This window comes from Gymnoscopelus braueri (assembly GCF_963280865.1).
Source record: "Gymnoscopelus braueri genome assembly, chromosome: 10".
Classification (NCBI taxonomy): domain Eukaryota; kingdom Metazoa; phylum Chordata; class Actinopteri; order Myctophiformes; family Myctophidae; genus Gymnoscopelus; species Gymnoscopelus braueri.
The window spans coordinates 5231840-5247610 of NC_137611.1; the positions used below are offsets into that span (position 1 = coordinate 5231840).

General features: G+C 40.3%; 1 protein-coding gene across 1 annotated transcript; it reads right to left on the minus strand.

Moving 5' to 3' along the window:
- Nucleotides 1-3274: 3274 nt before the first annotated feature.
- Nucleotides 3275-11354, minus strand: LOC308094441 (uncharacterized protein). The gene is made up of 6 exons (XM_080441094.1): nucleotides 11297-11354; nucleotides 10389-10703; nucleotides 8186-8485; nucleotides 6555-6671; nucleotides 6137-6183; nucleotides 3275-5648 (listed from the first exon to the last, which is right to left on the minus strand). The coding sequence occupies exons 1-6, from the start codon at nucleotides 11343-11345 to the stop codon at nucleotides 5427-5429; spliced, it is 1050 nt and encodes a 349-aa protein (XP_080297220.1). The 5' UTR covers nucleotides 11346-11354; the 3' UTR covers nucleotides 3275-5426.
- Between the last annotated feature and the right edge of the window lie 4417 nt (nucleotides 11355-15771).

The following is a 15771-nucleotide window of genomic DNA, read 5'->3' on the forward strand; positions in this document are numbered from 1 at the left end:
TACATGTTCCAAACGTTTGCCTACAACATAAAAAGACACAAGTTTTAGCGGTCATTTCACTTAACAACACAGGGTTTTAGAAGGGAAATAGTGGAGTGTTTTCGCTTACCGCCTGAGCGCCCGTCTGTTCACCATGGAGAGTCAGTGCTACTGAGAGAGAGCAGATAGTGTTTGTTGCCAACGCCTGGCCGGTCACACAGGTGCGCTGAGTTGGGGCTGATCGAGGAGGTAGATTGGAAGGTACCGCCCCTCGATGACGCGGCCTAGGTGGCAGCGCTGCCTTTTGATCCTCTCTCTGCTTCTCATCCACTGTCTCCCCATGGTGCGGCGCTTACCTGACAGGCGGTCTCCTAGCGAGACTCCACAATATGTATATGAACTAAATAGGACTCGTGCACATCTTGTTGGACCCCGACTGGAGGTGCAGGTCAGCGCAAGAGATATGTATAAAGTTAAAAGAAGAAAACCTTCAAAAGAAGGGAACGCACACTCCTCAAGACTGATATTGCTTTTTTATTTGATGCACAACGCGTTTCGCTTCCGCTTCCTCAAGTCCTGAGGAAGCGGAAGCGAAACGCGTTGTGCATCAAATAAAAAAGCACACACACACACACACACACACACACACACACTCACACACACCGTATACACACACACACACACACATTTTATGTATAATATGAATTATGCCACCGACTGGCTTGTATCATTTCTGCATTGTACTCAAATGTTTTACTTAAGTAAAAGTATCAATACTGCAATGTAGAAGTACTCTGTTTACAAGTAAAAGTCAGGATTTCCAAAAATACAATAAAATTCCCCATCAATAAAGTCCACACAGTCAGGTAACAGGAATCGGGGCTGAAGGACACTGGGGCTCCTGCCGGGTGTAGAGCTGCTGGGGTCACTGCATCTGAAACAAACATCAAAGTTTTTATTTAACATTTTAAACCCTTTATACTTCTTTGACTGGGGTCCCCCAGGGGTCTGAACTTGGCCTCCTCCTTTCTTTAAGCCTTTAAGAGCTATAAAGAGCTGATATACAAGCTCACAACGCATCGGATTGTGACTTGTCGTGAGCTTGTACATGTAGGTTACTATTTTTACTAGGGTTTGTGCAACCTCTGTTTTGAGGGCAGTATAATGTTAATGTTTATCAGCAGTCGAAACTGAAGAAAGGTCTGATTGAAGTACACGCCTGTAGGAAAGTGTTCTGAAGTTGAAGAATCTAGCTCGTCTAGCTCGTGGTGGTATCCATTTATGACCAATGCTGGCAAGTATGCTCTGAAACGTTCTTTACAGCCAGCACCGTAGCCAACGACATAACAGGCAAAGGAATCTCCGGGGTTAGTTCAATACTTCAGAGCCATCGGCGATACCCAGCAGAGACATCAACTACCTCTATAGCTGGCCTTACAACCCAGATAATCACGTCCCACATATTCTTCTCCCTCTGTGGCCAAGGGGCATATCGGTTTAATTCCTGCTTGGACACAATCACAGCAGGTCTTGGGTCAGGTCTAAACAACCAGTCGAGTATTTGGTCTTTTATATGGTCCTTCGACCGTATATCATATATACTTTTAAAGCGAACATTTTTAAATTAAATCTTTGCTTCTGGGGCGGGGTTTCTGGAAAAAAATATTTTGAGATGAGGGTCCGCGCCTGCGGCCAAATCCTCCTATAATTCTACAAAGCTCTGTGTGGGTGGTGGTGAGACCAAAATCTCTTCTGCCTGGTTCTCCTCAGTGCCTGGAGCAATTGATCTGAATTTGCACACAGCCATTGACCATTACCATGTGCACAGAACAGCGAAGCCTGTTTTTCGGTTTCCCCAAATGTCAGCTGTTTATTAGCGCTATTAGCGACGGGACGCGCACCATGTCCAAGCAAACACTGCACAGACTTTGACTGCACATAACCCCGGGTATGGACTAGTACATAGTAGGCCTACACTCGTTGCCTGTGGTGTGGGAGAAGCCTAATATCACCCAAAAGCATGTAGGAATTCAGTTTTATGGCTGGGAGTGGCAGGAAACTCAATTTAGATGGAATCAAATGCAGTTTATTGTGATATGCTGTGGCTAGATATGTTAGAAGACCAGCATCTTGTTTTTGCTGACCAGTTGTCAAGAGATGCTTTACAGTCACCAGAATTTCACAAAAGATAAAAAACAAGAGTAGGCCTTTATATATATATATTATAAATATATATATATATTTTAATGTTGTTTTAGGTTTTTATTACATAACTGACTATGTATTATTGTTATATGCAGTAGCATAGAGTTTGTACATTTATGATATTTTAGTGAAATGAATGACTTAGTGAACTTTAAAAAATATATATATTTCATGCCATTACAATGGTACAATAGTCAAATTTATGTTAGTTGTATAAAGATGTGAACAATGATCGTGTGAATACTAACAAGACATATACTGTATCAGTCTTACCTTTTATGATTTGTTATTCCTGCTATTGCACACTATTCACACACGTCCATCTTATTTATATCCCTGATGTACTGAAAACAGTTCTCTTGTATGGTCACAGGCAGCTTGAGACGGTATAAATTCAGCCACAAATACATAACAAGTGGCTTTATGTCTGAGAGGAAAGGCTCACTCAGCAAGTACAGTGCAAGTACAAACGTGTGGCAATAATGCTCACCTGGGACCATAGTCTGAATCCACCTTAAATGTCTCTATAGAGACCAGTTGTCCTGGAGTTTATTCCATTGTCTGGAGCAGTGGTTTTCAACCTTTTTCATGCCAAGGACCACTAAATTGATATACATGTGGCCGCGGACCCCCATCTGATTTTTTTTTGTGCCAGGGAGGGACCCCCAGAAGTAAATATTTGAGTTTAAAATGCTCGCTTTAAAAATATATATTCAAAGATATGCACACATTTTCCAGGATTTTTCAAAAATAGCAGATCTACAAGCTCATAGCGCGGCACTTGGTGCCGCGCTATGAGCTTGTATATCTGCTGGGGACCCCCTGGTACCCCTCCAAGGACCACTGGTGGTCCCCGGACCACTGGTTGAAAACCACTGGTCTGGAGCATAGAAGATTTCCTTGTTCATTGTTCATTGGTGGAGTGATGAGTCAAATGTGTGTCTGTGAGCATGTTTGATATCCCCTAGTTTTTGGTTCCAAGAATGAAGTTGAATAGAATGGGAGCTTATTGATTGAATACTTTATTTAGAAGTTTGCAGAAAAAAAGCACATGAAAGTACAGTTCAAATACAAGGTCAACTAAATAGGATAAAAAAAAACAACAAGAAAGCCAATGGGAGCTTATTGCCACACAGGGCCTTTTATAAATGAATAAAACACAATGTTGCTTCTCTACGAATGGCGAGAGAAGGAAACGGGCCCCATAAACAGTGGTGGGAAAAGTACTCCGATATTTTTTTACTTAAGTAAAAGTATCAATACTGCAATGTAGAAACACTCTGTTACAAGTAAAAGTCCGGTAATCCAAATTTACTCGAGTAAAAGTACAAAAGTATTGGCATCAAAATAAAGTACCAAAATTGAAGTACCAAAAGTAAAAGTACTCATTATGCAGAATGTCCTGTTTCACAAGTTTTCAAATTATTGTGGTGGAGTAAAAAGTGCAATATTTGCCTCTGAGATGTAGTAAAGTATAAGTAAAAGTATTGAAAATAGGTAAAGTAAAAAATACCTCAAAATTGTACTTAAGTACAGTACTTGAATAAATGTACTTAGTTACTTTACACCACTGCTGATATGTTTGTTTGGTCAAATGGACAGTGCGCCGTGCACTGATTATTTGGATTTGATGTGCAGTCATTTTAAATGTGTCTACAGGCCTACTGGCTTGATGTGACTTTGGATGTGTGATAAAGTGGCTTTTGTATAGCCTCTGCTCTTGGAGTCATTCCTACCTAATAGATACATCATAGATGACTGACAAGCCTTCTATGTAAAAATAATTATATAAGAAAATGTATACAAATATAAAAATAATATATATATACTATATAAAAATAATTATTAAGTAAAAATAATAATAATAGATTTTATTTATATTGCACTTATATTGCACATTTGAAACAAACCTCAAAGTGCTACAGCACGGAATAAAAACATTTGCATATAAAAACGACACATCTAAAAACATTTAAAAACATGAGGGCAAAAGACCTAAGCCCCTATTTTTGGCACTGCTATACCCGCACCCGCTGCCCACTAACCGTGAATTTCTGCCCATTACCCGTGAAGATAGTCTATTCAAAGAAGACAATTTGTGCGTCGCGCAATGCTCTCCAAATTACACACTTCAGTTGTATTCATCGATTACGCAGGAAATAATGAACTGATTACAAAACTATAAAATTCTCTAATCAGTAACATGTAGGTGATACGTATGTCTATCAAATGTGATTTTATTGAAAGGCAATCAAAGGCTAGAGCCTATGAAGTAAACTTCGGGTGTATGGTGTCCAATGTTAAAGCCCTCAGTGTGGCTCCTGCTACAGGAGCAGTGTTGCCAGGATTTGCGAAAGGAATAAGCAACCATGGTCTATGAAAATAAGCCCAAAAGAAGCGACTATAATAGGCCACTGTGGCCACATGAGCACTTCAATATATATGCAGACTATATTTATATATGCGTACACACACAGGGCAGCTTGTTCCACCTCCTCACGTGTTTGTCTTTGGCTAAATGACATGCCAACTCAAACCTAACCTTTTCAGGTTCAGGATGCAGCCTACAGTAGCCTAATAATAAAACTGCCATTGCATATCGTAACCACCAGGTGGAAACATATACCACTATATTACATTCCTCCCCACAGTCACCAGTGCATCAAAATGCTTACTGTAAACATCTACTGCAAATATTCCCCAAATAAAGCTTCAATTAATATTCATGTATTGCCCAGCCCTTTACAATTAGATTCTGTGTTTGTCATCACATTTTTTACTTTGCTATAAAAGTATCAATACTGCAATATAGAAATACTCTGTTAAAAGTCCGGAATAAAAAATGTGCTTGAGTAAAAGTACAAAAGTATTGGCATTTTGGCATCAAATTGTACTTAAAGTACCAAAAGTAAAAGTACTAATTATGCAGAATGTCCCATTTCAAGTTTTCAAATGTATAAAAATACATGGAAAATAGCAGATCTACAAGCTCTCACTGTGTCGCATCGCGACGCATTGTGAGCTTGTAGATCGGCTATTTTCAAATGGTCGAAATGTATATAGGGCTGAAGTGGTTAATGTATGTTTTGTAATAATAATCAAAATCTAAAAAGTAACTTCTAACAAAAAATGTGCCTCTGAAATGTAGTGGAGTACAAGTAAAAGTATTGGAAATTGGAAATACTCAAGTAAAGTACAACTACGAGTAAATGTACTTAGTTTACTTTACACCCCTGCTCTTTTCAGTGGTTGGTTGGGTGTGTGACTGTGACTCGTCTATTAGGTTTATCAACCTTGGCATACAGGGTGTCAGAGGTCATGGTCGTGGTGTCTCTGGTCTGGATGGTGGCCGCAGGTACAGAGGGATTCTGAAGTAAAGAGTAGATGGATGGTGGAGAAGAAACATCAAGTCCAGGGTCCGAGTTCTGGCCATTAACAGGTCCTGGATTCCCCATTGCTGGAGGCTAGAGCAAAAACACATCCTTTGACTTTATTTCATAAAGTTTACCCCCCCCCCTATTTCTAATGCAGTGTATTAAAGGGATAGTTCACCCAAAACAACTATATGGATTAGTCACCCCATGGAGACTTGAATTCATGGATATTATTTTGTTTTTGTCGTATTCCTAAGCCAATAATTTGATGACCAGCTGACCGGTAGGCAGCGTTTTCCGGTAGGAGACACAGAGGAGACTCTTTGTGTCTCCTACCGGAACCGCTGCCGGTCATCAAATTATTGGCTTAGGAATGAGACAAAAACTAAAATATATCCATGAATTCAAGTCTCCATGGGGTGACTAATCTATGGGGGTGAACTATCCCTTTAATCTGTGTACTGTAACTAACTTTTCTTCAACTTTAACTTTAAACAAAAACTTAGAACGTTTTTTTCCCAGTGTAACTGGCAAAGCTCAGGCAGTAATGATTAAAAAGTGATTTAAAAGAGTCTTACCTGAAGAGAACCATATATTGTATTTGTCATGTCCATTCTAACATTCCCTGAAAAAAAGAAAAAAGAAAAAGAAAATTGGTGCCAGACAATTATGAATATGATACCCACTTTCTTTAATGTATTCACCCTCTTATAATAAGCCTTCATTTTGTGTTTTCAAACTACGCTTTTGTCGCCAGGAAATATGGATAAAATGAAACATCCGGCACTCCTCATGGAATGTTTGTACTTATTACAGTACTTGACTACTTACAGTAGTTACTTTACACCACTAGTATACCTGTTCATCATGCCTTGAAGAAGGTCTCTGACTGAAAGCTTGCATATTAAATGTTTTTTGCACGGAGCATGTGTATGAAATGGATGCTCTTTTCATTCAGTGGTGAAATGGTGAAAGTACTGTAATGCTGGAACTTACATTTGTTATAAATGCAGACAGCGATGAGAGCAGCTCCACATATGCCAGCCAGTACAGCCACGCATCCCACAATAACGTATGGTATTATTGACCTATGACTGTCAATAACATCCTCACCTGTGAACACACAGAAGAGACAGATATGACTAAATGTTTTTGATTCTTGATTTGACACATTTTCTGACGTAAGAAATGAGTAAAATTACTTCTCACTGTGTGTGTGTGTGTGTGTGTGTGTGTGTGTGTGTGTGTGTGTGTGTGTGTGTGTGTGTGCCTTAGGCGAGTGCATTGTTGTCTTTACTCTGAAAGCGAGGTTGCAGGTTTTACCATCTAAACTTAACCTCTCCATCTGGTTTCCAGGCAATCATGCTCCTCACTGTATACATCATGGTCATGAACAAACAGCTGAAACCATGTCCCACATCTTAAATGGGTGCCATGTATATACAGGGGACTCTACATAAGTAGGCATGACAGAATAGTGGATTTGATATCAAATATCTCTGCTATTTTCAGGTCCTCCATCATGCTGTATAAGCATTCTACTATGAAGATGAGCATGTTTAGCCTGTGTAATGATGACTCTGTGTTCTCTAACATTTCAGCTAACACCCCGGATGTCATTCTTGTTTATGAAAACCATAGGGAGGTGTTCATTCTCGAGGTCGGCTGTACAGCTTAGAGGAAGCCTTCCTAACCAAAGTGCTAAAATATCTTCAGCTACAGCAGACCACCTCACAGCTAGGCTACAGATGTAAACTTAGTTTTTACCAGCATGCAGCATGCTAATGCTGGTCTACGAACAGACAAACGACTAGTAGAGACTAGTAGAGACCTGGCTGCCAGTTTGTTGCCAGGTCTGCTTATTATAAGCCATTATAAGTTGCTTGTTTTTGCAGCATGTTGGTATAATATGACTGTGTCATGTTTCTTGTTTATCTTTGGTAGCCTAGGAGGGCACATGCACAAGTTGGTTGTGAGGGGCCTACAAATGGCCGGCCGGGCCAAACAGTTAGCAAGGTACTGCTCAATCAGCTATTATAGGAAGCTGCTCAATTTGGAGGAGGCGTTGTCTCCTTTACCCATGATTGTTGTCTACTGTGTTTGACAAGTATATGCCAACATTATTGTATGTGACAATGTTCTGCCTTATATGCACTTTGTAACTGCATGACTTTTTACATCACTTTTAGGATGTGCCAGAATGGATTCACAATTGTGAGCAGTAGTAGTAGAGTAGATCGGCTATTTTCAAATGATTTTTATACATTTGAAAACTTGAAATGGGACATTCTGCATAATGAGTACTTTCGGTACTTTAAATATATTTTGATGCCAATACTTTTGTACTTTTTCTCAAGTACATTTTGAATACCGGACTTTTACTTAACAGAGTATAACAGAGTAAACTAAAATAATTGTAGTGGAGTAAAAGTACAATATTTGCCTCTGAGATGTAGTGGAGTATAAAGAATAAGTATTGGAAATACTCTAAAGTACAAATACCTAAAAAATGTACTTAAGTAAATTTGCTGCATGCCTCACACCAAGCTGCCAACCTCAGAATACGAATACTCTTGTTTAGCATTTGAACGTATTACTAACAAAATTAAAAGTGAAACATGTTTCACCTGAATCCAGTTGACACATCAGAGGCGTAATCTGCTTGGTGTCGTTGCTCCCGCTGACCTGGTTGCTATGGTTACAGAAGACGACTGACCCCTCCTCAGACAGGTAGACAGAGAGGCGACCGGTGAAGGTTGTGACCTCTGAACTCTCCCCTCCTCCCTGCTGAGAGCAGTGATGGTTGTTGTCACATGTAAAGGTATTTGTAACAGAGGAGTTCTGGCTGCTGCAGGTCACTGTCAGGTTACAGGAACCATTGCTGGACGACACTGGGACCACGGTCAGATGTACTGGAGACACTGCATCTGAAAAGAAAAAAGAATAGTTTATTTTATTATTTATTTAGCTTTTTACCCTTTTTCTCCCCAATTTAGTTGTTATGCCCATTTATTCCTCCCCACACACATTTCTGTGTTTTCACTGTTGTTGTATCCTACTGACTGACCTGCCAGTGAGGGGCCCCTACCCCACACATGGGCAACATACGGCCATTTCATACGACCATTTCAATCCGGCCCTCGTAAGTCCTCAAAGAAAAACAAAATGACCCCCTAAAAATATACATCTAAGGCAGCATTATGTTTTTAGGGAAATTAATTTAACTCGACACCAATTAATTATACCTGTACATACCTGCATTCCATATTCCATCTGTATGTACTCAAATGTAAAAAGTTTATAATGTAACAGTGAAACAGTCTGCCATGGATCCATATTTATAACATAATGCAATGGGACCTATTTTGCGCGGCATCTTTATTTTATTTTGAACAATATTTTAAAATAGAGAAAATAGCCGATCTACAGCAACGCGTAGATCGGCTATTTATCGACTATTTTTGCTATTTTAAAATGTTTTTCAAAATAAAAAATGCCTAATAAGATTAGTCATAAAGCATCGGACGCCACACAAAATAGGAAATGTGTTTGATAATGTGAGTGATACAGTACAGCTCAGCTGTAAAAACAAAACAAAAAAATGTGTTGACCCTATTGTCGTGTCTATCAAATTAATGCAGTTTTAACAAGTTTAAATACAATAGTCCAATGTGTGGCCCTTCATTCACTTTATCTAAGTCCGTATGGCCCCCTGGGGAAAATGCTTTCCTACCCGGAAGACATAGAGCCTTCGTACTACTCCTCCCACCCAACACTCCATGCTGACAGGTGGCGCCCCAGCCCGTAGGAGTACAGTACGTGCAGTGACAAATATCACCCTCCCCACTGTGGTGGATTTGATCCCCCAGCCTCGAGTCCGCGGTGGTGGGTGGGGCAGCTACTTTACTACTGCACCACCTGAGTGCCAGGGGGGCAGGAATGTTAATGCTTATCAGCAGAGCAATTGATGGGTTCACACAGCAGTATACAGCTGGCATTACTGAAAAGGCCAGGCAGGGAGAACCCACCACACCACGAGAACACTGATGTTTATTGCATTTTACATTTCCATTTTATCTCCAGTCTGTGTACTATCCAATTGACATGGTTATCCAAATGAAGGGGAAAAGGGACATAATATTTTGAGATCCCCATTTTCAAATTCATATCAAAATCCTTGGTTATCCAGCTTCTGTGACACCATGTTTGGGACCAAAGAGTCGGATGGACTGAGCAGCAGTGGTGTAAAGTAACTAAGTACATTTACTCAAGTACTGTACTTAAATACAATTTTGAGATATTTTTTTACTTTACTGGAGTATTTCCACATTTTCTATACTTTTACTCCACTACAATTATTTGAAAACTTTAGTTACTAATTACTTTGTAGATTTTGATTATTATTACAAAACATACATTAACCACTTCAGCCCTATATACATTTCGTCCAATTGAAAATAGCAGATCTACAAACTCAAAATGCGTCGCATCGCGACACATTGTGAGCTTGTAGATCTGCTATTTTCAAAAGATTTTTATACATTTGAAAACTTTTGAAATGGGACATTCTGCATAATGAGTACTTTCTACTTTTGGTACTTTAAGTACATTTTGATAACAATACTTTTGTACTATATTTTGAATTCCGTACTTTTACTTGTAACAGAGTATTTCTACATTGCAGTATTGATACTTTTACTTAAGTAAAGAAATTGAGTACTTCTTCCACCACTGCTGACCAGACAACCAAGTGCCATTCCAGCAGAGATAAAACAGCAGCCATGGACCCTCTTAGGAAAACATTAAAGAACATTAGAAACATGAACCTACCTTGAACGATCACATTGTACTGTGAAACAGTGATAAATTCGTCTTTAGACACTATTGCTTGGTAAAGTCCACTGTCTGGTTGCTGCAGATTCTTCAATAGCAAAGAATAATTTTCCATAGAAAAATGTACTCTTCCTTGGTAGTTTTGATATTCCTTAATAGTTTTTTCATCACTGAAAGTGTATTTTACAATTTTCTTGGTGTTGAATTTCCACTCAAGTTTTGTAGGGTCTTGTATCAGGTCAGGTCTCTGGATGTGTAGACGGACATCCTCTCCCTTCAGAACGTGCTCTTGCTTCACATCACTGGACACCGCTGGAAATTAATTATTACACATTATTTTTTATATGCTGATGAATTGCAGTGCTGTAAAGTAAATTACATTTACTCAAGTACTGTACTTAAGTACAATTTTGAGGTATTCTTACTTTACTGGAGTATTTCCAATTTTCAGTAGGCCTACTCCACTACATCTCAGAGGCAAATATTATACTTTTACTCTTACTACTTTGCAGATATAAGTTATTATATTATAAAACATATATTAACCACTTAAGCCCTATTTTATACATAGGCTATTTGAAAATAGCCGATCTACAAGCTCACAACGCGTCGCATCGCTTGTAGATCTGCTATTTTCAAACATTTTAGTACTTTTACTTTTGGTACTTTATATTTTAATGCCAATACTTTTGTACTTTTACTCAAGTAACATTTTGAACACAGGCCTTTTACTTGTATCAGAATATTTTTATATTGTGATATTGCTACTTTTACTTAAATATCTCAAATACTCAGATATTAAATATCTGAGTACTTCTTCACTGCACTTCAACTATAGTAGGTTTCAACAACAACAAATATATATTCTGAATATAAATAAATATATAGGTAGGAGTTCATCATACCTGAAGCTGCTATGCATATGAGGAGTCCAACTACCTTAAATGCAGACATTCTCAACGCGCTGCTCTTTGTGGAAGACTGCATGTAGAAAGGAAGTACTATGCACTTTCTCTTCTCAGAAGTGCATGAATTGGTAGCCCACTGCGCTTTGTCCTGTTTGAACCACAACTTCCGTTTGTTGCAAATTGTCTTTGTATTTGAACTAGTTTTTGCAAAAGCAATGGTGGAAAAAGTACAAGAATTTTGTACTCAAGTAAAAGTATCAATACTGCAATGTATAAATACTCCATTACAAGTAAAAGTCCGGAATTAAAAATTTACTTGAGTGAAAGTACAAAAGTATTGGCATAAAAATGTACTTAAAGTACAAAAGTGAGGGTAGTCATTATGCAGAATGTCCCATTTCCTAAGTTTAAAAAATATATATTTTGAAAATAGCAGATCTACAAGCTCACGATGCGACGCATTGTGAGCTTGTAGATCTGCTATTTTCAATTGGCCAAAATATATATAGGGCTGAAGTGGTTAGTGTGTTTTTTAATAATAATCAAAATCTACAAAGTAACTAGTAACTCAAGTTTTCAAATAATAGTGGAGTAAAAAGTACAACATATGCCTCAGAGAGGCAGAGAGTAGAAGTAGAAGTACTGGAAATTGGAAATACTCAAATAAAGTAAAAATACCTCAAAACTACTTGTGCTGTCCCCTGACCTCTTTAATTGTTATTGTGACACGCCACCCTGTGGTTGCTTTATGTTATGTCAACCCCTCTTAAATGGTACATTCCAGTTTCGCCACCCTGTGGTTACTATGGGTGCGTTCGGATATTGCACACCGGAGCGCACTCGCCTATTAGTTTGTATTGGCCAGTGCGCTCAGTGCTGAATTTCCGAACGCACCCTTTGTGTTAATTATTTCCTTGACATGGTACAGTCCAAAGCAAGTAGTTCATTCCTACATGGTCTTTTGAGAAGCATGCATGCAGCAGTGTGTTCTCCACAGCTCTCCAACTTTTGTGTGTCTTGGAGTAGATATGTCTGTAAGTAAATTTGAATATTATGTGTATGTGTATTTCAGTTGCAAATAATAACAGTATATTTGTTTGTGATTTGAATGCTTTTCTGAAACCCATGTCTTTGTTTATTTTTATGTTTTACAGTCTTACAAAATCAATGTGAACCCAATGCAAAACTACAGTAAAGACTCTTCTAAAGAAATTGCCTTGGGAGTTTGTACGCTATCTGTCTAGCCTTTGCACAGACACGCAAGTGTGAGGACAGAATAGTAAGAAGACATCCACTCAACGATCATACAAATGGGAGCTGTCTACAGATTGACACTCTGCATGCTCAATTAACCAGAAGATACCAAGCTGCAATCAATCTAGTAGCCAGTATGGAGAAGACTGCAGAGAATATGGAGGAGAGTTTTGTGACCAGGTCACAAGCTTCTGGCTCCAAAGATTCAAAGCACTCCAGCAAGGCCTCAGCGCACTCCAGCAAGGCTTCAGTGCATTCCAGCAAGGCTTCAGTGCATTCCAGCAAGGCTTCAGTGCATTCCAGCAAGGTTTCAGCGCACTCCAGCAAGACTTCAGGGCGCTCCATCAGATCAGCAGCCAGTGCTGCAGCCACCAAAGCCAGAGCAAAGGCAGAGGCAGCACGGGCAGAGGTCTCCTACGCAGAACGGGAGGCAAACATGATGAGAGAGAAAGCAGATCTTGAAGCTGAGGCAACTCGTAGGAGAGCAGAGGTGGAAGCTGAAAAGGCACGACGCATAGCAGAGGTAGAAGCCAACCTACATGTCTTGCATATACAGAGAGCAGCAGTTGCAGCTTCAGCAGAGGCAGAGGTCTACGAGGCTGCAGTTGAACTGGAAGGCGAGCCCAATAGAGACTTAACAGAATTGGCCACTCAAGATCCATTGCAAAGAACCAGTGAGTATGTACAGAACCACGTAGTGGCCCAAGACATGACACAATATGATCAAAATCAGTCTATAGCACTTGATGCTCAGCAAGCAGTACCAGACTCTATGCCCCTACGTTCCACCCCAATTTCACAGTATGCCCCTCGCTCTCATAACACAAACATTCTCCCCTCTCATGTCAACACAAACAATGCCCCTAGGCCTAGAGTGTACATAAAAGAGGAAGGAGCATATTCAGTGCCAGAAAGTGCTCAAAAGCACAGAGCACAAAACTACTCTTTCAGAGACTCTCATTTCAATCCTCCAGAGACAGATGACCTAGCAAAACACATGATACGTAGAGAGGTCGTTAGTTCTGGGTTACTGACATTTGATGATTGTCCTGAGAATTACTGGGCGTGGAAGTTCTCCTTCCAAAGTGTTATGAGAGACCTCAATTTAACAGACAGAGAGGAGCTAGATCTGCTCACAAAATGGCTCGGCCCAGAGTCATCTCAGTTGGCCAAAAGACTCAGGTCAGTGCATATTAACAATCCAAGCGCTGGGGTCAAGATGATTTGGAAGAGATTAGAGGAAAGTTATGGGTGCTCAGAGGTGATAGAGAATGCCCTGCTGAAAAAACTAGATGACTTCCCTAGACTCTCAGACAGGGACAACATAAAGTTAAGAGAACTTGGCGACATCCTATTGGAAATTGACGCAGCTATGTCAGGTGGTTACTTGACAGGGTTATCATATCTTAACACACCCCGTGGAATAAATCCAATCATGGACAAGCTTTCATTTCGGTTGCAAGATAGATGGATCTCCTGTGGCTTTAAGTATAAGGAGGACCACAGAGTCTCCTATCCACCATTTAGCTTCTTTACCAAATTCATTGTCGACCAAGCAAGGATTAGGAATGATCCTAGCTTTGTGTTCTCTACAACTAGTCACCAGAGCCCTACAAAAACAGACAAGCCAGGATTAAGGAATGTATCCAAAACATCTGTGTCAGCTAAAAAGACTGAAGTCTCAGCTACAACAGCAGACTCTCAGACCAAAGGCCCTGAAAAGAAAACTGAGGAACCAGACACTCAGTGTCCAATCCACAACAAGCCACATCCACTGTCCAAGTGCCGGGACTTCAGACGTAAGCACATAGACGAGCGTAAGGCTTATCTGAAAGAAAAGCGGATTTGCTTTAAATGTTGTGCTTCCACTAAGCACATTGCAAAAGACTGTAATGTCAATCTCAAATGCAAAGAATGCAACAGTGATAGACACACCTCAGCGCTGCATCCTGGTCCAGCTCCCTGGATAGCAGAGGCACTTACAACTGTGAGAGATCAAGGCGGGGAGTCAGAGGAGACTGCCTCGTCTGCTGTGGTCACATCAAAGTGCACAGAGATATGTGGAGTAGCGTCAAAACCTAGATCATGCTCCAAAATCTGTTTAGTGTCTGTTTTTCCCTCCGGCCACCCTGACAAAGCAAGGAAAATGTATGCTGTGTTGGATGACCAAAGTAATCGGTCATTAGTGAAATCTGAATTCTTTGATCTTTTTGGCATTAGCGGTGACTCAGCCCCTTACACTCTGAGAACATGCTCAGGCATTATGGAGACAACAGGGAGGAGAGTATCCAATTTCACTGTGCAGTCCATTGATGGGAAAACACAGGTAAAACTTCCCACTCTAATTGAATGCGACATGATGCCGGAAGACAGATCAGAAATTCCAACACCTGACATTGCCCAATATTTCCCCCATCTGAAAAAAGTAGCAAACCAGATCCCAGCACTAGACCCAAGAGCCCAAATCATCCTTCTCTTAGGTAGAGATATTTTAAGTGTACACAAGGTACGTGAGCAGTTTAATGGGCCCCACAACACGCCTTATGCACAACGGCTAGATTTGGGTTGGGTTATAGTGGGAGAAGTATGCTTGGGAGGAGCTCACAAGCCATCAGATGTGAGCATCTTCAAAACAAATGTGCTACACAACGGACGCACATCTCTGCTCAGTCCTTGCAGGAACAGGATTCAAGTGAAGGAGAGATTCACTCCTGACACACAACAGCCGCACAAAACGCCTCAGTGCTGTCTAGAGACTGTAACCCCTAGCACAGACAGCTTGGGAGATGGTGTGTTTGTTAGGACTCCAGATGACGACAAACCTGCTCTGTCCGTGGAGGATAGCATGTTCCTGGACATAATGGACAGAGAAGTGTACATGGATGATGCGAACCACTGGGTGGCACCATTGCCATTTCGCTCACCTCGTCGTCAGTTACCGAACAACAGAAAGCAGGCATTAAAACGTCTCTCCACTCTGCAACGTTCACTAGAAAGAAAACCTGACACGAGAGAACATTTTGTCAGTTTCATGCAAAAAATGTTTGACAATGACCAAGCAGAACCAGCTCCACCATTGAAACCAGGTGAAGAGTGCTGGTATCTGCCCATTTTCGGTGTCTATCACCCACAGAAACCAGGGCAGATTAGAGTAGTATTTGACTCAAGCGCTCAGTATGAAGGCATCTCCCTGAATGACACACTCCTCAGTGGACCCG